Here is a 24,425-nt window from a genome sequence, read left to right as displayed (position 1 = left end):
ATGGCGGCAGGGGCGGCTCCCCGTTCCTTTAAAACCACACAGGACAACAACCCCGCTGCCGCGGCTCCTCAGCCCCGGGCGTGACGCGGCTCCCGGGGCGGGCGGGCTCCGTCCTTCCGGGCGCGTCGCTGCCCGCGGGGCGCCGCCGACTCCTCCCGCCTCGGCCGGGCCGGGCCGGGCCGGGCCCGCCTCCTGCGCCGCCCGCGCTCCGCCCGCGCTCCGCGGCCTTTCGGCCCGCGCGGCCCCGCTGCTCCCGCCGGTGCTGCCATGGTGCCTTCCGCCCCCGGCCGGGCCTGAGCGCCGGGAGCCCCTGGGGCCGCAGCCCGGCCGGCCGCCGACCCTGCCCCGGCCGCCGCTGGGCGATTCCCCGCCGCCTCCTTCCCCGCCGCCTTCGCCTGGCTCCGCCGCTGCTTCCCTCGACCGCGAGGTCCCGGCGGGAGGCGGCGGCGGGCGCCGGCTGGAGCAGGCGGCGGGGAAGATGGCGGGGAACGGCGGCGGCTTCGCCGGCGCCGGCAGCGGGGAGATCATCCAGCTCAACGTGGGCGGCACCAGGTGAGCGGGCGGGCCCGGGGCCGGAGAGCGAGGGGCAGCGCCCAGCGGCCCTGCCGGGACCCCCCCGGCCGGCCCGGGAGGGCGGCGGTGCCCACCCGCCCGGGGCTGCCCCGCGGGGCTCTGCGCGCTGGTGCCGCGGCCGGGACGAGCCTTCGGCCTACGCCCTGCAGGGGCCGGGGGTGACACGGGGAGTGTTGGCCGCTCCGCTCGGTGTCTGCCCGCGATGCCAGGGCAGCCTGCGCTACATACGCCTTAGAGACTGTGGGAATCCTGCTTCTTCAGGGACAGGAGCTTTGTTTTGCCATCACATCCGTAGGCTTCTAGTGAACAGTCCGTCTAGCAGCCTCAGTGAGTAAGGCATTAAAGTCGCTGTTATGATACCCGCTGGCATCAACGAGAATAAAGAGCGTATTGTTTTCAAATGTGCGCTGAAAGTGTGGAAGCTGGCAGATGTAGACGTTTTGGCAGGCTGGGGCAGAGAATTGTGGGACAGCTGTGGTCAGAATCTGCGTGATAAACAGTGCAAGCATTCCTGTCGAAATGCTCAGGCGTGAAATCATTCAGATTACTGTAGCTAGTGGAAACTGAAATAATGTTTTCCCCCAAGTAATGTGCACAACGTGGAGTCAGCTATAAGTAGTAGGAACTACTACTGCTATTTTAAGAATTTTCTTGCATTACTCAGAGCACGGACTTGAACTGATAACTAAATTGTCTGCTGCAGCCTTTCTTAAACTAGAGTGCCATAGAAATCCATGCAGAATTACTTTGTTTTAATAAGACATTAAGAACGTGGTTCAACCCAAAGAAACTGCTTGGAACTTGCAAAGGCAAAGCTCACCTGTCATGATGCTTTCAGGATAACTTTGATGTAGGCTTGGACTAGATTTCATGTTATGCTGTGTAAGGTTCTTCAGTGAACTCTGTATCTGAAATTACAGGCCAGATCATCTTTTAGGACTTTATTATCTGTGGAATCTCAAAGCTGCTTCAGTTTCTTCATTTTAAATAATCTTCCTTATTAAATGCCTCTGCAGAGAACAGACTTATGAAAGGGGTATGAATCAGGGAATAAATACACACCCTCAGAGGGCTTGCCTACACAGAGAAGTGGGAAGATTTAGGCAAACTAAGAAGTGCATGTAATTAATTTCTGTCTGAAGGTCTAGATTCTAGTGAACATTTGGTTGTAAGGAAAAGTAGGAAATCTATGCATCGATATCTGCCCTTTATTGGGAGACTCTGTACTCTAGTGCTTCTGTGTGAGAAGTTTTGGTCTTTTGCAAGCTCAGCTTCCCTTGTAGTGCCCATGTCCTTTCAAAACTCCACCTGAGCCGTGTTTTTCAGTTTGCAAAGGCAGGTGACTCTTAGCTTATAGTGGAATGGATGATCTGCACAGCAAATGGTGTACACATGTCCTCCTGTTCATTAGTTCTCATTACTCTCACTAGAAACCTGAAACTCTTAAGTTTTGTTTGTAGAATTGAATGAGAGGAGGAAATGAGCCCTCCCTTCTGTTTCTGACCCCAGTTATGCTTTGGGGCATGTACCACGGAGACCCCAGCTTTCCCGTGCTCAGACTCGAGGTCCCCACTGCCCCCTGGGCTTTCTGTTGTGTGTGATGGCTCCGTCACTTCCTGGTCACAACTTCTGTGAATTCCTTTGCTGTGAGCAAAAGTCTCTTTCGAGTTAAGGTTCACAGAAATCATTGTATCAAATTGGGTGAATTATTTTGACTCTTATCTCCCCCTGGTTACAATGTAATTCCACAGGGACAATATACTGTGAAAATGGTTGTTTTATAACTTTCACTTGGCAAGTCTGTTTCCGGTTGCTTATATTTTCTTTAAAATAACTTCAGGCTGGCATATGCTTAAGGGTCTTTTGAGGATATTGCAGTGGGTTTGCCTAGTTTTCCTTATGTGATGCCTGTCTGACCACTGCATGGAGCTGCAGATACACCTGTGCATGTGAATGTTGCTGGCTAAACTTCTTTCTGCATCCTGGAAAGGAGGACTCCATCTGATTGTTTACATAGATTAAAGTGTATGTATTAAAAGTTCTAAAGTATATGTTAGTATGAGCTATTGCTTACTAAACTGGTACAATAGTGCTAAATTATAGACAGAAATCCCAGAGCTGTCTGAACATACTGATAAAACTGAAAGAAGATGATGGTGATGCTGCATCAATCCCTATAGTTACAAGCAGTGTCTGGATTAATTCTGGATAAAATTCATGTCATTCATTGTTTTCACATGCTATAATGTAATTAAATGAATCATCCCTTACTCATAAAGTAGACAGAGGTAGTGACCTGTATTGCTGATAAGAAAAGCTGAGAAAAACTACTTAGGAGTATATTACAGAAGTGCTTTTTAAATTGCTTTCCAGAAAAAGCTTTATGCATGCTTGTGCTTAGGACACTGATACTGTAGGTTTTCTGCTGAGAACAGATTTGCAGTTGTTATGTTTGCAGTGAGCAGATGCACAATCCGTGTTTTATACAGTTCCACATAGCCTTTGTGTTTCTGCCTCTTTGGGGTCATAAAGTAATGGGGTTTGTGTACATATTTTTCCCCCTTCAAAACTGGAAAATACTAGCAGTGAAAATTAAATGAATTATAACTTAAGTATTTTTATTCCAAAAATATTTTGTATTTTGTAATCCTGTACTAGATGGTGAGTTGTAATAGAATTTTACTTTTGCATATCCTTTTTGTTTTCCATTAATGAAGAGGTCACCAGAAGTTTCTTAGTCATGGTACTAGTAAGAGGATATGTACAGTCAGAGAGTGATGCAGAGCATGAGCTCATTGTCCAAGCTGCCAGTTCAGTTGTCTCCCTTCATGATAAATCAAAACCAGAAGTAGTATAAAATAGTCCGTAGTTATTTATTATGCAAAGTACTGTCTGGCATCATAAGTAATATTATAATTTGTATTATTTCACAGTATGATTCAGAGTAAATAAAGTTTTTTTCTTTTAACTGTTATTGTTATTGCCCCTCCTTGTTATTGCCCAAGAGGGGGCCAAATAGCAAAATGGCAGATAATTCATGTTCCTATAAAATATTAACTTGAAGCTCACTGTAGTCTTTTGCAGTGTGTAATGAAGCACCCTTTCAGTCCTAAGTAAGAGCAGCAGAGTAGTGTGCAGTTATTGATAAATATAGCACACCGATGATAAATATGTATTTTACTGTTTGGGTTTTGTGTATGTAGAGCAGTGTTTGGGTTTTGTGGACCTGTTTTTTTGCAAGCATTAATGTTGGAGTGTGAGAACCAGGAAATACAGGATGTTTGGGACAGTGTGTTACAAACATATAAAGACATTTTGTGGTCTCCGGACACTCCTGCTTCATGTGTAAGGGCAATCTGTGTAAAGAGCCTGCAGCTTCTGACTTTGTGCAGATATTTAGAAGATGTCAAACTTCCCAAACCTGTTTGATATTAGCTTTGTAGGACAAATCAAGAAATTTTAGATAAGGCAGGATTCTTCTCAATTTTACAGCTGATTCAGAACTTGTAACTTTTTTTTCATAGGTTCAGCACATCAAGACAAACACTGATGTGGATTCCAGACTCATTTTTTTCCAGGTATTTGTAATACATCATCACATTTAACAAGGGCAAATTAACAATCATTAAAAAAACATTTATGTTCTCAGTTCTTAATTTATGTTGTAAATAGTATCTTTATTAGTGTCCTTGATGCTTTTCCCCCAGTCTCAAGCAATGGGACAGGTGCTTTTGAAATCAGTTGTTACCCAGGGGGCATCTTCTTGCTTGAACGTTGCCATGGCAGCTTATATGTGCTGAGGAGCTGTCACTTTTTGGAGTGTTGTGGGAATAATCTCCAGTTCTGTAGGAAATGGACATGCCACTGGCTGTGACTCTATTACCACATGTGATCTTACTGACCATATGCATTAGCACCGCCTTTAACATTTTTGGATTTTTTTTTTTTAAGTTATTGCTCTACTCTGAGTTAACTCAAAGTTTTAAGAGTTTTAACCTGTGATACAGGAGCTGTTGAATTATTGAACATCCTCCTTTTGTATCACTGCCATTACTACTGCTGCAGGTCTGCATTTTGTTCTGCAGTTGCTGTACCTCTATCACCCCAGTTAATCCTAAACCCACAAAGGAAAACCTAAATGCTGGCAATTTTCCTTCCTTATATTTAATTTTTATATCTAGACATCTTTCCCAATAAAAGCATGGCAGCTGACATACACAGAATTTCCTGTTTCTATTTTACTGAAATGTTCAGATAAGTGAAATGCCAGAGAAATGTCACCTTCTTTGAGGCAGGCAAGGAGAGGCACAAGGAGAAGTCTCATGCTATTCCCCAGTCCCTCAACTTGAAATATGCTTTCTAAGGAGGTTGTCCTGAAAGTTATCCAATTCTGGAAAATCTCAGATAATTGTCATCCAGAATCAAATGAAAGCTGTTGATGTTGGTGTCCATCTTACCTGTAAAATGATATTTTGACAGTGTGTTTTATATGGCTCTGGAGAAAAAGTGCTTTGATGTGATGGGAGAAAAACTTTGAAGTAGAATTGTGTAAAATGAATTCATCCCACTTTTGCCCACTTGAAGACTGGGTTGTTTAATCATTGTTTTTGCTTAAGCAGCTTTTACCAATTTAACTAGATTTTAACAAACTACACAGCCCTCTTAAGTGCCTGGGGAAACTTCTTCATCCTTTCAGGCTCGGCCTTGTGACTGTTTTCTTTGGGAATCTGCAGGTCCTTATGATGCAGCTCTGAGTCTTTCCTTAGGTGTGCATACACTTCTCCTTTGTCCAGGAGAGATATTTCACTCCTCCAGCATTCTGGCTGTTTTGTTTGCTCTGATAAACTGTGTTACCAAAATGTAACCAAGGTGAGCTAATTGACCCAGTCTTCCTACCCTGTGTTTGTGTCAGTACATTTCTGGGGGACATCTAATGAAGATTTCCTGTTTTTCAGTTTGCTGAGCGGAAGAATTTCAACACTAAAGGATGAAACTGGTGCTGTGAGTAATGAATGTGCTGTAACTCATTAATTTGATGTTATGCTTTTGGTTAGGTTCTCTCCTAAAGCATTTTCACTGTGGGTGCTAATGGAATTACAGTGCCTGAGTCAGGCTGAACTTTCATGAAAATTACTGACATCTCTGGCTTGGTTCTCATCTTTGTTTCAAGCTAAGTGAAACTGAACAATGTACATATTTCTATGCTAATTCTGCATAGTACAGGAAATGCAGAAACAGCAACTCTACTTTTTTTAAACAGAGCAAATGCTAATTGCTGTGGTGCAGGGAGGTGTAATTTTCATTAGATAGGCATTGCATGTGTAGTTGAGTAATCCAACATGGAAATGTAGCACTATTTATTTTTTCTGGCAAAAACATGTCAGAAAATGGCCATTTCAGTCTGTGGGTATGATATTCTTAAGTGGGAAACTATAGTTACAGTAATGTGGTTGAGCAATAGTAAGGCACACAAGTACTTTGCTCAAAGTGTAGAGGTAGTTTTGATGGTAATTGAATTTTAAAGTGTCGAAACATCTCTTGAAATCTTTATACAGTTACTGCATATTGAACACATGCCAGAATGTAAAAGCATCCATTGTCCTTTGTGGAGACTAGAACCTAAAGAACAGATTTATTAAGTGCCATCTGTTTGAAACAGTGTTTGTATATATATCCTTTAGAAATGTTAAATTAGTGGACAGTAGAAAAATGAGAACAAAGCAGAGGCTCAAGAATTTTTGGGTTTTGCTTATCTGCTCATTTCCTTCTCTTCAACTCTTCCTTCCCACATGCAGCATAAAATAGCACTTTAGTTGATGGTTGCTCCATAATAGTACTCAAGTACAGAAATTTTTCTTTGCAGATATTTATTGATCGAGATCCAGCAGCGTTTGCACCCATTTTAAATTTTCTTCGCACAAAGGAGTTAGACTTGCGGTAAGAAGTTCATTTCAATCAGAAGCATTAGAAAACTTGTTCAAGTGATAAATATTTCATCTTATTCATCTAGTTGGGTGCCTGGTATGTGGCTCAGCTCCCTCACAATGTTGGGCCATGCCTAGAGTATATGTGGAGGCAGAAATGGTGACATTCTATTTTGTTAGTAGATTCTTGTAATGTAGACCACTTCTTGCAGTGTATTTCTTGATTCTTTCTGTATCTTTATTTTAATGAAAATTGAGTCAAATTAAGATCACTTTAAAACCTCAAAAATCAACATCTTAAATGCATTCTGTGGTAATCCTATAAACTGTTAGGTAGCTTGATATTTAGATTTGTAATATCCAGTTATATGCAAGAATTTATATTCAAGGTTTTGACTCACTTTGTTCTTGTTGGTTTTTGGTTTTTTTGTCTATTTCTGTAGGGGAGTGAGTATTAATGTTCTCAGGCATGAAGCTGAATTCTACGGGATCACTCCTTTAGGTAACTTTTATTTTTCCTAATGTTAGCTTATCTTATATTTATTATTGTAGTAATGGTCCACTGACAAATCCCAGGCAGTTGTGACCCTGAAGATTTTCAAAGTAAAAGTTTTTAAAAACAGAAGGATATTTGAGATAATGTAATGTTTTCAAGGAAGTGAAAACTGTAGTCATATCTGGGTTTCCTCCTTAGTGAGAAGATTGCTACTATGTGAAGAACTGGAACGCTCATCTTGTGGCAGTGTCCTTTTTCATGGCTACCTACCTCCTCCAGGTATTCCTGTATTCATGGTCTGATGTTGCTTGCTGTCACTTGCTGCTTTGGTTTGTGGGGATGATTGGCTGAGGTGCTTACCCTGGCTGTCAAACGGTTCTGAGAAAGCCTTCCTATGGAAAGCTAAGGAGAAATGGTTGGACTGAACATTCTTGTGATTTAGACCTAGGACTTTCATCTCTGTGCTGTAACAAGCCATGTTTAGAATACTGGGCAGGGGATGTGGCATGTTAGTACTAAGCAGGGTTTGGTTGTAGACTAGAGCAGAGATTCTTCAGGAGCCTTTCAGTTTAATGTCATCAGCATGAGGTGCTTTCTTCTTTGTGAACACAGAGTTACCGTGGTGTGTCCTATTGCCAAGGTGACAAATCATCACTAATAAGCTTTCCTTACCAACATGAGTACCTGTTAGACTTTTTTAATTCTCTGCAGAGATGAACACAGTTCATGTATTAACCTGAAGTCTAAAGGATCTTTTGTCAATCATTGACAAGTGTTCTGAAGATAATTCTTTAAATGGTGAATGTCAGCAGAGAGAGCAAAAGCATTTTCTGTTTCAGAGTTACAGTACTGGCTGTTTCTTGTAGCAGATAAATGAAATTTTCATCAAAATGCATGAGTGTTAATCCTGTATTTTTAAAATGAACTAATGTCTGTTATATTGCTAAGGTTTAAGGAGGGACACAAACTATTTTTTTCTTTTTAACAGGCATTCCCAGCCGTAAGATAAATAACGCTACTGGGCCACTGACTGACATCAGAACAGGTCAGAATGAGAGTGAGATGCATGGAGGTGGTGTCCAGCCTACACTTTCTGGTACAGGGGAAGGTACAGTCAGACTAGGTGAGGAGTGTCAGTTTTGAAACCAAAGCAAATTGCAAAGATGCTTGTCTCTGGGGAATCTGAACTGTGTGGCTGTATCTGGTTTAAATCTGCTATTCTGTGTTTGCCTGGTTAAAATTGCTGAATGCATAGTTAAACACTACACCCTGTACAATATTGAGGGGCTCACTGCTGCACATTCCAGGTGTGAGGCTTGAGAGAAAGGCAAATCAAAGTTCTTCATGCAGTCTTAGCATGGCCCCTTAGACAAATGCCTTATACTGTGCTAAAACTATAATAAAAACCAGAGCGGCCACTGTCTCTTTGGTCTTTGTTCAGGGCCTAATTCCTGCTCTTTCTCCTCTTTCTTGCTCTTGGTGCCTCACTTGCCCTGCAAGACTCAAGTTTTTAGAGTAAAGGGTGTCTTCACAGAAAAACTGTGAGATAGACCTGAATTCTGTCATTTTCACTTTCTAAGCTTTTGACTTTGCAAGCAAAATGATGCTGTTGGAAGTGTCACATATTTGTCATAATGAATTGTAGCAGTGTTAGGAAAATCTAGACTATGTTAAAGGTGAACTTATACAATATAAAGGAATATGAATTGCTGATTCTTAGTGAGCTGCTAGAGGTTTGGAAGCAGACAGTCCTGGGCAAAAGGAGGTTAAAGGTGCATTTTTCAAGCATTAGTTCTGTAGCTTACCAAGGCTGTGAGGAGCAATACTGTGAATTTGAATCTTGCTGAAAATGTTTCTTGAGAAGCTTAATTATCAAAGTTTCTGTTGCACATCCTAGCAGAGAGCTCTATCCTGTTATAGGTGCTGCTCATCTAATACTTGTCACTGACTTCAGCTTTGTTGTTTTCAGGATTTCCTGTGGACCCACGGAAAGTCTTAATAGTAGCTGGCCACCACAATTGGATAGTAGCTGCCTATGCCCATTTCGCTGTTTGTTACAGGTAGGAATAGAGTTGCTTGTCAGTTTACAGGAAGCTAAAAGAAAAATATTATTATTGGCTAAGAGCAAAGCAAAATGTTTAGTCTGAACTAGCAGTAGATAAATGCATTCAGTCTCATCTTAGGAATATGAGTTGCTGCTTTTTTTGGTGAAAATAAACTGCTTGATAGGAATTCAGATATTACTTTGATGTCAGTTCTTAATACTGTTGAAAACGTTGCAAATTGACTCCAATATAACTGTTTCAAAAGCCTATTTTAAAGCATGCTTTTGAATGGAAAATTAATTTTTGAAGTTTTCCTGCTGTGGCTTTGAACAGAGTCTTGAAGTTACACTGTCAAGGAAGCTGAAACAGTTAATGATTTTTTGCTACCTTGACTTCAGGTTCTTTTGCTGAGCAGAGCTGTTAAACGCTTGCTACTTCACTTGGATGGCTGAAAAATTTCTTCAATGTCTGTCTTCAAGACTGTAGTTCTTAACTAGAATTTGAAGTCGGTGGCTTAGACTGTAAGGCTGAATCATCCACACTGGTTAAGGATTAGACTGGGCTGTCTGTTCCTGAGTCTCTGACATCTGCTCGTTGTTCTCCCCTTTGCCCTTCCAGAATCAAAGAGTCATCTGGGTGGCAGCAGGTGTTCACCAGCCCTTATCTGGACTGGACCATTGAGCGGGTGGCACTCAATGCCAAGGTGGTCGGAGGACCTCATGGAGACAAGGACAAGATGGTTGCAGTTGCCTCGGAGAGTAGCATTATCTTGTGGAGCATTCAAGATGGTGGTAGTGGCAGTGAAATTGGTAACTATCATTACCTGTTTTGTTTTTCTTGTGTGTGTGTGTGTAACTAGAAGGAAGTCTGAGACCTTGTTCTGAGTCGTGTGTGATTTCTGGTGTTCAGTATTCACTTTCACAGATTGACTAAACAAGCTATAGTACGGCAACCTGTTAGTGTTTTAACTTCCTTCAGTTCTGCACCAGGAATCCTGTCTAAAAATCAGAGATGGAAAATAAAAAAGTACTGTGCTTGCTGAAGAGATAGTAACCAATATTTACTGTTCCGTTTGAGGTTTTTTTGTAAAAATTCAAAGTAAGGGTTAAAGTTTTCCCTAGACTTGAATTTGAATCTGGGCTGTAACACAAAGGAACTAAGCTTTGCAGGTGGAAACCTACAGATACAAAGTGATTCTGCTCTTTCCTTTCCTTTGTGTTATTAAAGCCACATTTTTACATAGAGATGATGAAAATACTTAAGTTCTCTGTCAAATGTGGCTCATAGAGTCTGGAAGGTGAAAATTTCTTGGGTTTATAACTTGGGTGTCAGGGTAGGAAATAAGTCCACACTATTCCTTTAAGCATACAGGAATTACTGCTTATACACTTTGGCACTGAAGGACACACAATTGTAAGCTTTAGAAATAGCAAGAATACATTTCCAGAAGTAAATATTCCCTGGTACTGGTCTGATGGCTTGTCTGAGTCATTGCTGTTCAAATATAGGGCAAATTTGGGACACACTGAAGGGGACGGTATTTGGAACTTCCTCTGCCTAATCCCTGGTGTTTGAATAAGCACTGCTTTGCCAGTAATGTCTGTTTCCTCTGGCAGTGGATACTGCTAACAAAGTATGACAGCAGTGTGGTTATGTGAGCACTTTTCTCTGAAGCTTAATGCTGAGCTAATTTATTATTAGATGTATTTCCATAGTTGAAGCCTTTAGAATTATAGTAGCCATTAATTAAAGTCAAAATTTTACCAAATTCAAATTTTGACCCATGTGTCTTTAAAGAAGAGCTTATTTGACAGATTCTCAGGCAATTTCTAGCTATGTTAATGGATGTTGCTTTTTTTTCCTGCATGAATGTGTGGAAACACTAAGTCATATTTGAAGATGGGGAAAGGCAAATGTTTTGTATGAGCTGTGTACCACTCTTACTTGTGACTCAGAGTTCTTATATATAATCATGGTCAGCAAAATGGAAAAGGAGATTCCATTGCATTTAAAAAAAAATACAAAAGGTGTGTCTAACAGTTGAATATGAAATTATCTCCATTAAACACAGTAATTATCGGATCTGAGAAGCCTTTTCTTCTCTTTTGCTCCTGTTGACTGAATTTTAAGGACAGGGAAGAGTTGGTGTGACAGCTATACTCCTGTAACAGGCATTGCTTTAAGCACTGTGCCATTACATTCCTCCTGCATTTTTTGGTCTCAATTAGCTGTTTGTGCTACCTTGGGATTTGCAGTAACATACAAGAAGCATCATCTTGGATTTTTTAAAATCAAGTGCAAAGAGACACGAAAAACCATAAGTAGACTTTCATTTCAAATAAAAACTCAAAAAAATGCTGGCATCATAAGGTTCTGATAGCTTAGACTATGACTGAAAATGACAACAAAACTGAAACAAGGACTTTTGCTAACCAAGCTATACTGCATTCAAGTGACACTGTGAAATGGTGGGAGGGAGGGGAAGCAGACAGAAAGTGCCTACAGGATGAAATTCCCAGTCAAGCTGACATGGACCAAAATGTACTGCCGTTCTTTTGGATAATAGGTCATGTTTATTAGTTTAAAAAAAGTGCTTGTGTTTAATAGTTATAACTTGAACTAGCTGTTTTGTTTCCTTGTAGAGACAAATGCTTGAAGTGCTGCTTTGTGTTAGAGATACAGTACATTGCTGTCATCTTGTGAAAGAAACCACTTGTTCCAAACAGTTGCTGGAGCCTGGTGACACCATCCCCAGCAAATTGTGTAGGCTGGCATCTTTGTGATAGAGCTCTCCCTGAGCGCTTTCTTCCCTTTCAATATTACTTACATAAGACACTGCTGCTGGCTTGCTGCTGTAAGCAGTATTTTACTGAGAGGGACCCTTAGGACAAGAGTCTGTCATTACATATAGTGTTGTCTCCCCTGTGGACAAGTCTCAAGATTGTTGAGCCTAACCAGGACTGACACTTCAAATTCCTCCAGACCATTCAAGCTGTCTTCCTTGATTTCCTTGAACCTCATCCTTCTCTGGAGTAATCAATTCTAGTTGTTTCTGTGGATTTTTTATTACTGCCTTTTTCATGTGCCCTGTTCTGCTGAATCTTATCTGCATTGAATGATTGTACTTTGCCCTGGAAAACGGTTTAGCACCATAATTAAAAGAACTTCCTGAGATTCCTTCTTGGGTGCTAGAGAGGGCTGATTCTTGTGTGGGGATGACAGTCTGTTCATTTGAATTTGTCCAAAACAATGTTGAGGAATTTTCCAGCTATTGGATGCCCTTGTTTTGACGACATCTATCTACTGCAGTTAAGGTATATTAATGAGAAGTAATACAAATACATAGAGCGAGCAGGATGGAATAAGAAACTTGTGAGTGAAGCTTGACACTTTACTGTTGTAATGTACCCCCAGTATTTTTGTACTTACCAGGCAGAAAAACATAGCCTAGAATTATTTACAAACCAAGTTAATTGCAGGGCTAGTTTGCTGGACTTTATAGCTGGCAAACTTGGAAATTACCTCAGGCCTTTTGAGTATGCTGTAACTTTTAAACATGGACAATAAGGAGTACAAAATGTAGTATGCTATCCAAGTTTGCAGGTCAGTTAAAGTTATTCATTTTGGATCTGTGATAGAGACTTGGAAACTCTAAAGAAAGGATCAATTTTGTGGAAGGCCTCAAATGTTAAGGGCAGCTACAACCACAGTCATTGATGCCTGCACTGTCAAGCACTGCACTGGTTTGATTTTTATCAAGTGAAATGTAGTTGATGACACATTTCTTTCCTTGGAAGGCCAGCATTTGCTGTTAAGTTTTACCTTCCAAATTTGAATAGTATGTGATGATTGGTGAAACTGCTTCCCTATATAGCCTCAAGTTTTAATAGCCTGTACTCTCTACTTATAGACTGCAACCAAATAAAAGATCTGGGGATGGAAAGAAAGAAGTAGGCTTTTGCAGGCTGCTTATTTTTCTGACTTCAAGTATTTCTGCTAAAAGAGAAATTAGAATGTATTCAAATAGGGTTACATTTGAGTTGTTCAGTCTTTTCCCAGGAATAAGGCTGAAACCTTGTAGTCATATTTAGCTCCTGAAATCCATTTCCAAAATATTTTTGCTTGAGTGGACTTAAAAAATATGGCATCAAGAATTTGTAATATTTTAACAGATAATTGCAAACTAGTATGGCACAGATTTGCAAAACCTATGAAATTACTGCTTCTTAAATGACACTTCATAGTCACAGCTGAAAAACAAAACAGCCACAAAACAACAACAAAAAATCTTTCTGGCTGTAATATAACTTTTAAATTTATTTTAAAGCCATTTGAGGACTTGATGACTGTAGAAAAATATTTGTATATTTCATAAGGGCTTTTCTAGCTTCTCTTGCCACCTTTCTCCTTTGCAAATAACGATGGTATTAGCAGAGATGACATCATACTGCCATTTAATGGAACCCAGTTTGCTGCATGCATGGTGCCTCACCTAGCACACTGCAAACCTAGTTTTCGGCTGTTCTTTACTTGCTACCAGAATAAATGTGGTGTGATAATAACGGAGAGATTCCATAGTAACTGTGTTTTTATCTTTATTTTAGATGAGCTTCACAGCTTCTTCATTTTTTGCAGGAATATTCAGTCTTGGAGTGCCTGTAGATGCTCTCTTCTTTATTGGCAACCAGTTGGTGGCTACAAGCCATACAGGGAAAGTCGGCGTATGGAATGCTGTGACTCAGCATTGGCAGGTCTGTTAAATTTTCCACAACACTTTCTACAAGCTGGTATGTCTTTCTAGTAAAGAGAGAGTAAAATAATCTAAAAGCATATGGGAAATGCTCATCATAGGATTTTCAGCCCTAACTTGTGTTATTGAGTTTATCACCTGGGTATAGTGCCTATGAGCAGAATATTGACTTGTTTGGTGCTACTAAGAAGCATGCTTTTTAGGCTTTCAAATGAAAGCATGTTTGATTTGGGGTAATAAATGTCAAGTACCAATATATTTAAACTTCTTTATGGATTACTAACTTGGTAAAAAATTCACTAGCATCATAAGAAATAAAATTGTGGGGAATGTGTGACAGCAATTTCTGGACTATCTGAAAGAAAACTAGAAAGCAGTGTGGTGTCTTGGGATCTCCAAAGCTGCTTTACTTAAATAGGAGACTCTTCTTCAACAGAAATGCACATGATTGTACTTTAACAATGCCTGTCCTGTGTGTGGATGCTTCTGGCTGCACTGATTTGATTCCTGTTGTCAAAATGCATATTAAATAGAGAGATCCATGGAGTCAGTATGAGTCTGAGAAGCAGTCGAGCATTCAAATAACAAAGCTTGTAAGGCACAAAACTTGGACACACTAAAAATCCCCAAAATGCCTTGCAAATCTCAAGAGGCAGAACTGACCTGAGGTTGCTGCACTGTTTGCTGACTAAGTTCTGATTTGGCTCCTAAGTGGCAGTACTGGTAACAAATAATACAGATAATAGGTGTGGGATAGCACTGCTTCTGCAGCAGAAACAGACATGTTAGTATAGCCTTGAATTAAACAAAACATTATTTAAAGTTCTACTGATGCCTTGCAAAATCTTCTGTTAAGGGACAGTGTGGGAACTGACAGTGGTCAGAAAATAGATTTTTGGCTCCAGGCAATGGCTTGAAGCCTGTGAGAAAGCTGGGCACCTAACATTCTCATTCTGGCCTGGGAAATTGTGAGGAAGAGCCCAAAATAATCCCTGTAGATAGCCTCCTCCTGACACCTGGTGTTTTTCCGACTTGTTTACTGGGGAAGATGTTTACAAGAAGGTGGTGCTCCAAAGGACCAATCCTATTCATTGTACTGAAACACTGTATAAAAAGAATCTGTCTTTCAATAAACTTTGCTATAATGCCCTCTGAAGAAATTGGAGTTTTACGTGTCGTTACATGAGCCGTCCTGAATCGTAAAAATACAGTACAGCTTAATGCTATGTGGCAAGCTGGGGTTTAACAGTATTTTCTAAAGGAGCAAGTCATAAGAAATAAAACCTGATGTCCCATTCATCATCTTTCTTCCTGGGGGATCTGCAGAAATCTTTCTGATCACTTGAATAGTTCCTCAGTTTGACTGACTACTCCTTTGGTGAAAGCATTTCTTATTGAAGAGTAGGAAGTCTTTAAGAGGCTTATATGCCAGTGCATTTATTAAACATTTTGGCTGGTTTTTTTTCAAGAGGATGAGAATAGCTCCTTTTGTAAACAAACAGACAAAACCAACCAAACACAAAACTAACAAAACCCACCCACGTAAAACCAAACCTCAAACAAAAAACCCAAAATAATATAATTTCAAGGTGCTTTCTGTATCTTGGGCTCTTTTGTTAGTAAAAAAAAGGCAAAACAACCCACAAATGTCTTTCTGTAGATCTTAATATCCCTTTAGAACACGTTCTTTCTTGAAGAACCTCATAAAGATGTAGAGTGGCAGGGCTGATGTTGAAATTCCTAATAAGAATATCTGATATTTAACTGACTGCTTTCCAAAAGTTGCCCACAGCTCTGGACTTAGGATGCAATCATACTTGCTTCAGTGAGTGAGATTTTTGTAGAACAGTGTGCTGATGCCCCATTTCAGAGCAACAACTTCATCTTCTTCCAGGCTGATGTCTTTCTAAGTTCTACTTTCATTTGTGCAAATCTATTCTTCTGTGTGGTGATCTCTGATGTATTACACCCTGGAGATGTAATTCTGATCTCTGCATCGTATTGATTCTTGTATCTTCTTCGCTTCTTGGAGATTTGAGCAGACTACTGAGGTAGCTTCCCTAGTACTTACTCCTTGGACAGTGTTTCAGTTGCATGCTAAAAGGATGAGAAGGAGGGTGTGGGTGCTAGATACATTAGTAATGAAATTCTTAGCAAAGGAGAGCTTAAAGGAAGCAGAATATTAAGTGCTATAGAGGTAACATAAGGTGGTAGAGTGTTACAGAAAGTCCTACTAGGCAAAGTGAGGGTTCTCACTGGCCATGCTTTACCAGTGACTGTTGTAGAGGGCTGCTCTGTTTCCTAATGAAAGCTCACATCTTGGCAGATGGCAGCTACTGAATCACCTCTGGAGTTCCTATCTGCTGCAGAAGGAAAGAAAATAATATTTGCAATATGTTTTAAGGGTTTACAGACCATCCTTAAGTTAGGAAGGGATACTGGTTTAGAGTCTGAGCTCTTTGGGATATGGCGAAGTTTCTTTGGTTTGTTTTGCTTTGATTCAACTGATTCTTTGTAAGTATTTTGCAAATGATTTTTCAAGTCTCTGTAGCAATTGGAAGGATGCTGCTGGTCAGAGAGAAATGAGAACTTAAGCTGAAATGTCCATGAATTAGTATTCAAGGTCCATTAGGTAAACTGACTAAAACATAGAGTACAGGACAAATACCATGACACTGCATGTTTGAGTGCTCTGGATAAAATGGCTTTTTCCTCCTCAGAGCTGAAGCAAAAAAGAATTGTTTGAAATAGGACACCTTACCTAAGATAAGCTAAGCTTTTTTTGCTTGAAATCCCTGTCCCACATGGAGGAATAAGCACTCCTTTTAATCATAGAGGACAAAGAAAGGGCACATGAGTTGTAGACCAGTAAGTAAAATATGACAGGGCTGTCTTCCAGTTTGCTTGGTGTGATTGTGTGTTGGAAGTGAGAAACTGTAATGGAATAAGAATTTTTACCCCTCATTATATATCTGCTAGAGGCAAACATTTCCACAGTTTGGCAGAGAGATACAAAACTTGGGATAAAAGAAGGCATAGAGAGGTAACATCCTTGGTCCAGAAATCTCTTAAGGACTTGTCAGAAATGAAAGAAGGGAGAGGACAGAAAGGGTGAAATACACTCACTGGCATATGGGAAAAAAAAATCTAGCTTTGAAGACGTGGTTTAGGTGCAACTCTCAAAGCTTTGTTCCTTCACACAGAGAAGGATCTTCCAGAGCAGTTATGCTGATTTCTGCGGGGCTCCAGGACTTCAGATCCAGTTTGGTAGAGGAATATGCAGTACTTCCTTCATGAATGCCATTGTACATGCAAGTTGTGTGCACAGTGGCTTCAGTCCAGTAACAAACTTAAGTGCTGTTCAACAAAATACACCAAAAATGTCTGAAGACTGAGGAAGTAGCAACCTAAATTCTTGATTTGATTATTTTTTCCTTTCTATTTGTGCTAGGTTCAGGATGTTGTTCCTATCACAAGCTATGATACTGCTGGGTCTTTCCTGCTGCTGGGCTGTAACAATGGTTCTATCTACTATATAGGTAAGAAATGAGAGCAGGGTGGAATAAAAAGGAGATGCTATGCTTATTTGTTGCACGCTTTAGTTGACTTAAGTTGCATCAGAACAACTCTGTCTAATGAGAGCAAATGTCTCCTCCCCACAGATATGCAGAAGTTCCCACTTCGAATGAAAGACAATGATCTTCTTGTGACAGAATTGTACCATGACCCCTCCAATGATGCTATAACAGCTCTTAGTGTCTACCTCACACCAAAAACAAGTCAGTATTCTACCCTTATCTCTTCACCAAGACTTTGTTAGAAATGTGCTTTTCTGTTTTCTAAGTGGACTTTTCCTATTGCTGCTTAGCAGGGTTAAAGCACACAAGGCATCCCTCGACACAGACAAAGAATTTTTTTTTCATTTAATCGTCTTCAAATGAATGATGAACACTAGGCATAGCTGTTTTCCTTTACACCTGTAATCTGTATAAATAGGTACATATACTTACATGTATTCATATGTTAATGCTTGTGCCTAATGTATCTTGGTTGGTGTTACGCCTTTTGCATCAGAGAGGCACTTAGATTATGAATTCTATTTGCTGAAATAGTTTGTGCTGAACTGGGTAAGGGGTAGACACAACCTTGCTGTTGTGTCTGACTTATAACCAATATGTTAAGAAACATTTCCATATGCAGCTTGATGATGCTTTTGTAATTATGGTGCAGTTATCTTTTAAATTAAAAAGAGAAACAATAGCAACAACAAAAACCCAAAGCAATGTAAAACACAAAAAGTCTCAGACTGGGAGAAAGTGGTTAATCATATAATAATATTGATACCACAGTGACTTTTTAACTGTAGTTTTTTTTGTTTTTCTTTGCTTTCCTACTTGCCTCCAACTAAGGCAGAAACATAAATGTTATGTGGCACATATAGACCATATCACTATGAGGAGTGCCAAAATATCTGATCATATGACTTCATCCATTTCTTCCTTTACTTTCAGGAGGGAGGAGAGAAGAGAAAGAAGGCTTTTGTTATGACAATGTTGAAGCCTGTAGTATGGAATTGAACAAACCTGGGGTCATTTTAGTGGCAAAATGCCCTCCCTTTTTATGGGAAAATTATGAGTAGACAATGTTTAAAAAACATAGCTTTCTTACTGTGGAAGCTTGGAAATGCTGTTTTATACTGTCTCCTTCCCTGGCCCCCAGTAAGCCAGGCTTTTATTCCTGGGGGAACAATTGTGTTCTTGCTTGTTTTAGGTGTAAGTGGCAATTGGATTGAGATTGCATATGGCACCAGCTCTGGAGCAGTGAGGGTGATTGTACAGCACCCTGAGACAGTTGGGTCTGGCCCTCAGCTCTTTCAGACCTTCACGGTTCATCGAAGCCCTGTCACAAAAATCATGCTCTCAGAGAAACACCTTGTGTCAGGTAATGTGTGCACAGATGTGTTTTGGTGGTTCTCCCCTCTTCCTGAGCAATGCAGCATTTGTATGCTATGCTCGATAACTTGCATTGTTCCCACATGTAACAGAAATGAGTTGGACAGATTTGGGGGCAGGGGAAGGTCTAGATTTGCTTGGATCCTCTTTCTTAAAGTAAGCATTCTCCAAAGCCTTTAGCAGTTGAAAGACCCAAGTTTTATTTGACGAGATACTAGAACAACTCACTCTCCTATTTATATTTTACTCCAAGGTTGCCATTTGTGGAAATAAAAGGGTTTGTAAACGAATGTATCTCTGTCAAGTTTTAAAGTCGTGCCCAGGTCCTTCAGGACTAGTCTTCTTTTAACAGCCTTTGAGGAGCTTTCTGGGCTGCAGCAAAATGTGTACTATCTCCTCCTGGGCCCTAGAAAAAGCCTTCCTGTGACTTCAAAGGGCTGTCTCTGTTTCTTTTCTCAGCAGTCTCCCAGTGTTTGTTGTGCTATTCTGCTTGTCCTGGTCTTATGCTTAGGAATGTGTCTTACTTGCAGAGAAGATGCAATCACTCCTTCCTCTGTAAAAATCTATTTCATCCAGAATGCAGCAGCCAGGGCATGGCAGAAAGCTGGTTTACATCTTGCTGCTATCCCATTGTTTAAAAACAAGCAACAGGAAGATGCTATCCAATGATACTGCAAATTAACAGCCCAGAGGTCACCTGTTCCCCTGCAGGTTGCTGCTAAACCCTCAATACCATGAGAGGGCGCATCTGTATGTACAAAACTGAGTTAATTGATGAATTAAATGGAATAAAGGCTGTTGTGTGAGGAGAGTGCTGCCAGGCTGCTCTCATGACATCTTGTCCTAGCATTTGCACACAGTGGATTGAAGGGGGTCTGTAGGCTATTGATACTAGACCAGAGCTTAGTTTAGTGTTGCACCTGTCTCAGTTTCTTGAATTTCTGAGCGAAGAAACAAAACTAATAGAAAATACGACATCAGCAAAAATTTGTAGACTGTTAGAAAATTGTGTGGAGGTGGTGTGTGACCTCACATTGGCTAAATTCTTGATCTCTCAGTCTTGAAAAACTATCATATAGACGATCATGAGAGAAGTTTATCAAAATCTTTTGTCATCCCTTGTAAATGCCACATCTTTTCCTTTCTAGTTTGTGCTGATAACAACCATGTCCGGACATGGACTGTGACTCGATTCCGGGGCATGATTTCAACTCAGCCAGGCTCAACACCTCTTGCATCATTCAAAATCTTATCCCTGGAGGAAGCAGAGAGTCATGGCAGTTACTGTTCTGGAAATGACATTGGTAGGATGTCTCTGGGTTGTGCTGTGCCTGTACCTTCACTAGTCTTGTAATGGTTTAACAGACCTTCAGCCCTATGCAAGTCGATGGGTGTAAGCTCTTATATACACTCCTCTCCCCTTGAAACGATGGCAAGGATCTGTAAGATTCACTTGGAATTGTTATTTAGGCTGTAGAGAGTGAGTGTACTTAAAGGACTTATTCTGAATCACAGAAAAAGGGACAGAAAATCTTTGGAACACAGATATTATACCTCTTCTTTCAGCAAATTGATGTAGCATTTCAATTCTGATTTAACTAGAATGAGAGAAAGCACAGGAGATTGTATTAAGGAGATGAGCATAGCAAACATTTGGTCTACTGCAAATTGCAGTTCACTGTTCAGCTGGGGTTAAACAAAGCATGGAAAAATTCTTAAATGACTTTGGAGTTGTGACAAAGTTCACTGAAGCCTTGCAACTGCAGAGGCAAAGGGTGCTAGCATGTTGCTGTAGCAAGGTACTAAAGGAATGTGTGTTTGTAAATATGGGTAGACAGGAAGTTTAGATTCCTGGTGGTCTGAGCCTTGCAAATGAACCTTTGATGAATAAGATGTCCTGTGAACACAGGCTGGGGTCACTACTATTGCAAGAAATCTGATTAAGCCTTTAAACATCTAAGAGCTGCAAAAAAACAAAGTACTTACTTTTATTATAGAGACAATGTAGGGTTTGTGCTGACATAGTAATTCCTCCAGGAGCATACAGCAAACTTAAGAATGTGTGTCCCTCAGAACAACAGAACCTGATTTGGATTTGTACAGACTGCTAACAGTTGGGTGGCTTTTGCTAGCTACTGGTCATCTTTTACTCCCTGCTCCTGATACTTCAAAAATGGAGTGGTCATACTCATATGAGTCTGGGTCTTCAGAACTGTTTGGGGAAAAGGGTGAGGGAATTGAAACAAACAAACAAGTGATCTTTCCTTTATTTCCTCTAGGACCCTTTGGTGAACGTGATGATCAACAGGTGTTTATCCAAAAAGTTGTTCCCATTACAAATAAGCTGTTTGTAAGGCTGTCTTCAACTGGGAAAAGGTACATCCATGTTTTAAGTGGGAAAGAGGAAGGACTAGGCCTGTTCAGATGGTGATGTCTCCTTCTTCCATGCTGAGTGCATGTAGTTGCACAGAACAGTCTTCTACTATGCTTGACAGCTCTGGCTGAACTCTTGTTTGTGTGCCAGTAACAGAACTGTTACTTAACAATTATTATAACCTTAAAGTCAAAACGCTTTTTGAGAAGTGTGGTATCAGAGACTCACTTCATGATTGAGCTCACAAAACAAACATTTCTGTGCCTCTACAGAATATGTGACTCTCAACCCTGGTACCATGCTAGCATTTAATTTCAAAACTAATGCTGAAGTTGCTGGTAGCAGGAATTATGCTGCTCACAAAAGGGTTTCTCCCTTTCTTTGCACTTGGCTTTGAAGATACTAGAACCTTTAAAATGGAAGTACTGTTTTATAGGTCATCTATTCAATTATTTTCTTAGGCTTGACATAATATTCTACTAACATTGCTGCCAACATAGTAAAAAATGTTGTCAAATCCACAGCTGCTTTTCTTCCTGTTAGGCAAGGAAGATGACAGGAGATCAGAAAAGACGGTGCATCTCAGTTCTATGCTTCATTTTTGCATCTCTTGCCTAATAACTTTGAAACTGGATGAAAACATTAATGCCTTGACACTGTGACTTATTTTGGCACCTCTTGGGTGAAAAGTTCACTACAAAGGGCCAGTAAAACAAACTACTCAGAGCATGAACAGCTTAGTTTTGGGAGTCCTTTTCTTCTCATCATTCTTCATAAACTTAAATAGAGGGGAAAAGAGCAATGAAGATCTGCTGTGAAAAGTGAAATTGCAGTTGAGATATGACAAAAGTTATCTTTACAGATAACATCTAGATTATAGGTGTTCGTCTTTTAGTATCGTATCGTCTTTGGATTTTTTTGCATATCTTTTATGTGGATAAATGTGCTGTTTCTGCAGGTTAGTTTCCTACAGTGTCTAGCTTATGAAGGGGCTGGTTTCTGTCATTGTTGTGAGAGCCTTAGCTTTCTAATCATTGCAAACAGAAAATAGACATAGAACAGGTGGGGGCTGCCTGATAAACAAGCAGTAAGAGTGAATTGGACTGGGGGAAGGGATTGTCTGCAGCTGAGCAGTGTGCTAGTCATGCAGGGGAAGGAATTTCATCAGGAGAAAAGGTCTCTTTCTGATGGCAAGTCTGGTGCCTTCTCAGAAAATCGAACCAGTACTGACTTCAGTGGCCAAACTCTGCCAGGTGCCATTGCTCAGGTAATTTGGGATTTCTCTTCCTGTAGGATCTGTGAGATCCAGGCTGTTGACTGCACTACCATCTCGTCATTCACTGTGCGAGAATGTGAAGGATCCAGCAGGATGGGCTCCCGGCCACGCCGCTACCTCTTCACTGGACATTCCAATGGCAGCATCCAGATGTGGGACCTGACCACAGCTATGGACATGGTTAATAAGAGTGAAGACAAAGGTAAGTTGTAGTATGCCAGGACTGTGGTGTGGTTCTTTTTTGGGTCCTCAGATGTGCATGACTGCAGTAGATGGACTTGGCCTCTAAGAGCTCTCTCTCTTGCAGATGTTGGTGGCCCCACAGAAGAAGAGCTGCTCAAGCTGCTTGACCAGTGTGACTTGAGTACATCTCGCTGTGCCACACCCAACATCAGTCCTGCCACCTCAGTTGTTCAGCCAAACCGGCTTCGGGAATCTAATTCCAGGTAAGTCATCAAGGGTAGCTCTGGCTGCAGACACCGAAGGTTTTACTTTTCAGGTAGGCAAACAGGTTGGGTGAATTTAAGGCTGTAGCTGAGCCCCTGAATTCACGCCCTAAGTGGCCTGAACTACACACACATACTCCTTGATTTGTATGTGCGCAGACCAAAGTATCCTGTGAGACTCTGAAGTGATCTGGAAGCCTTTATGTTGGGGCTGTGATGGGTATATTGCTACTGTAGTGGGACTTGCATTGCTGGTGGGAACACGGATGTGCAGAAGAACTGGCTGCTATTCTCAGGCTGACATCTGCTCTTCTTGTATTTTCTGAAGCCTCCAATTGCAGCACCATGAAACAATCCACGAAGCTGCCACGTATGGTTCTGTGCGGCCGTACAGAGAAAGCCCCCTCTTGGCGAGAGCAAGGCGGACAGAGAGCTTTCACAGTTACCGGGACTTCCAGGCTTTTAACCTATCCAGCAAAAGCCCAACAGAAAAGGCAGCTGCTGCAAATGGGAATCCAAGCCAGACAGAGGCCAGGAAGGCAACACCTGAGGGCAGTGCAGCTGAGAGGAAGGCAGTCCAATCAACAGCACCTGAGGTGCGAGGCATGGCTATGACAGATGCAGGTGGGTGTTGCAGTACAGAGGTTCACCGCCTGCCAGAGAATTCTCTGGATCTTAAAAGAAGAGGACCAGAAGAAGAGAATGAAACCAAAGCAGAAAGCAAAAAGAAAATGGGATTTGAAGGAGCTGGTTTCCTGGGAAGAAAGAAAGTGCCTCTCCTGGCCTCAGCACCAGTCCTTGCTGAAGGTGGGGCTGAATTACCTGGTGCAGCTTCTCCATCACCTACAAAGACAGCTGCTTCCCCACGACACCGGAAGAACGACTCATCTTGCCAAGACTATGGCTTGTGAAAACGTGTCTGGTGGTAAAAACAAGGTGCAGGTGCCCTCTGTCTGGTAGCAGGCATGATGTTACTTGTTGTGGGTTGTTTCTCGAGTGGGATTTTGTTCTGATACCAGAATAAAACTTGTAAAGTTATGAGAAAGTACCTAGCTGCTGCCAAAGCTTTGAAGGGGTGTCCACATCAATGTGTGGCTTTATGTAATGCTCCAAAATGTAGTACGGTACTTGGTCCAAAATATTGTTGTGCATTCTTGCGTAAATGTGGTCAGGCATGTGATATGTTGTGATTATTTTTGTTTTGGGGAAAGGGACAATGTTAAAGGAAAACTTGGTTGCTGAGCAGAGGATGCCCTTTAGATGCAGCTGCACATTGCTCCACAGCACTGCTGTCTTGGGCAGATTTTGCCTAATTCACAGAGCTGCCTCTGTAGTCTTGTTTTATGAATGGGATCCTTGCTCTGTATGCTGCTGTCTGATATATGAAATGTTTTGTGCAGGTTAAGGAGGAAGCTATCCAAAATAGCACGATTTTGCCTCTTAGTCCAAATAAATTGCCAGAGGAGTGTTGCTTGTACTTTCTGAAAATGTGTGGTATCAGATGATGGATTTTGCTGATTGTGACTGAGAGAATGCATAAAAATATGCTTGGCAGAATACACGCAACTGGCAGTCTCTTGAGGCCTTCC

General features: G+C 41.1%; 1 protein-coding gene across 1 annotated transcript; it reads left to right on the top strand.

Moving 5' to 3' along the window:
- On the top strand, positions 1-24,324 carry KCTD3 (potassium channel tetramerization domain containing 3). The gene is given in 19 exon segments (XM_066178273.1): positions 1-69; positions 71-552; positions 4,098-4,151; positions 5,529-5,574; positions 6,437-6,510; positions 6,941-6,999; positions 7,192-7,272; positions 7,982-8,116; positions 8,963-9,053; positions 9,657-9,847; positions 13,674-13,789; positions 17,240-17,327; positions 17,451-17,567; positions 18,559-18,729; positions 19,889-20,044; positions 21,020-21,116; positions 22,408-22,592; positions 22,698-22,836; positions 23,165-24,324. Coding segments are annotated over 19 exon segments (2,934 nt in total). The 3' UTR covers positions 23,748-24,324.
- Positions 24,325-24,425: the final 101 nt, after the last annotated feature.

This window comes from Chamaea fasciata, unplaced genomic scaffold, assembly GCF_029207755.1.
Source record: "Chamaea fasciata isolate MVZ Bird 193981 ecotype frontalis unplaced genomic scaffold, bChaFas1.0.hap1 SCAF_3, whole genome shotgun sequence".
In the NCBI taxonomy this organism is placed as follows: Eukaryota; Metazoa; Chordata; class Aves; order Passeriformes; family Sylviidae; genus Chamaea; species Chamaea fasciata.
This window is presented reverse-complemented; position numbering and strand designations above follow the sequence as displayed.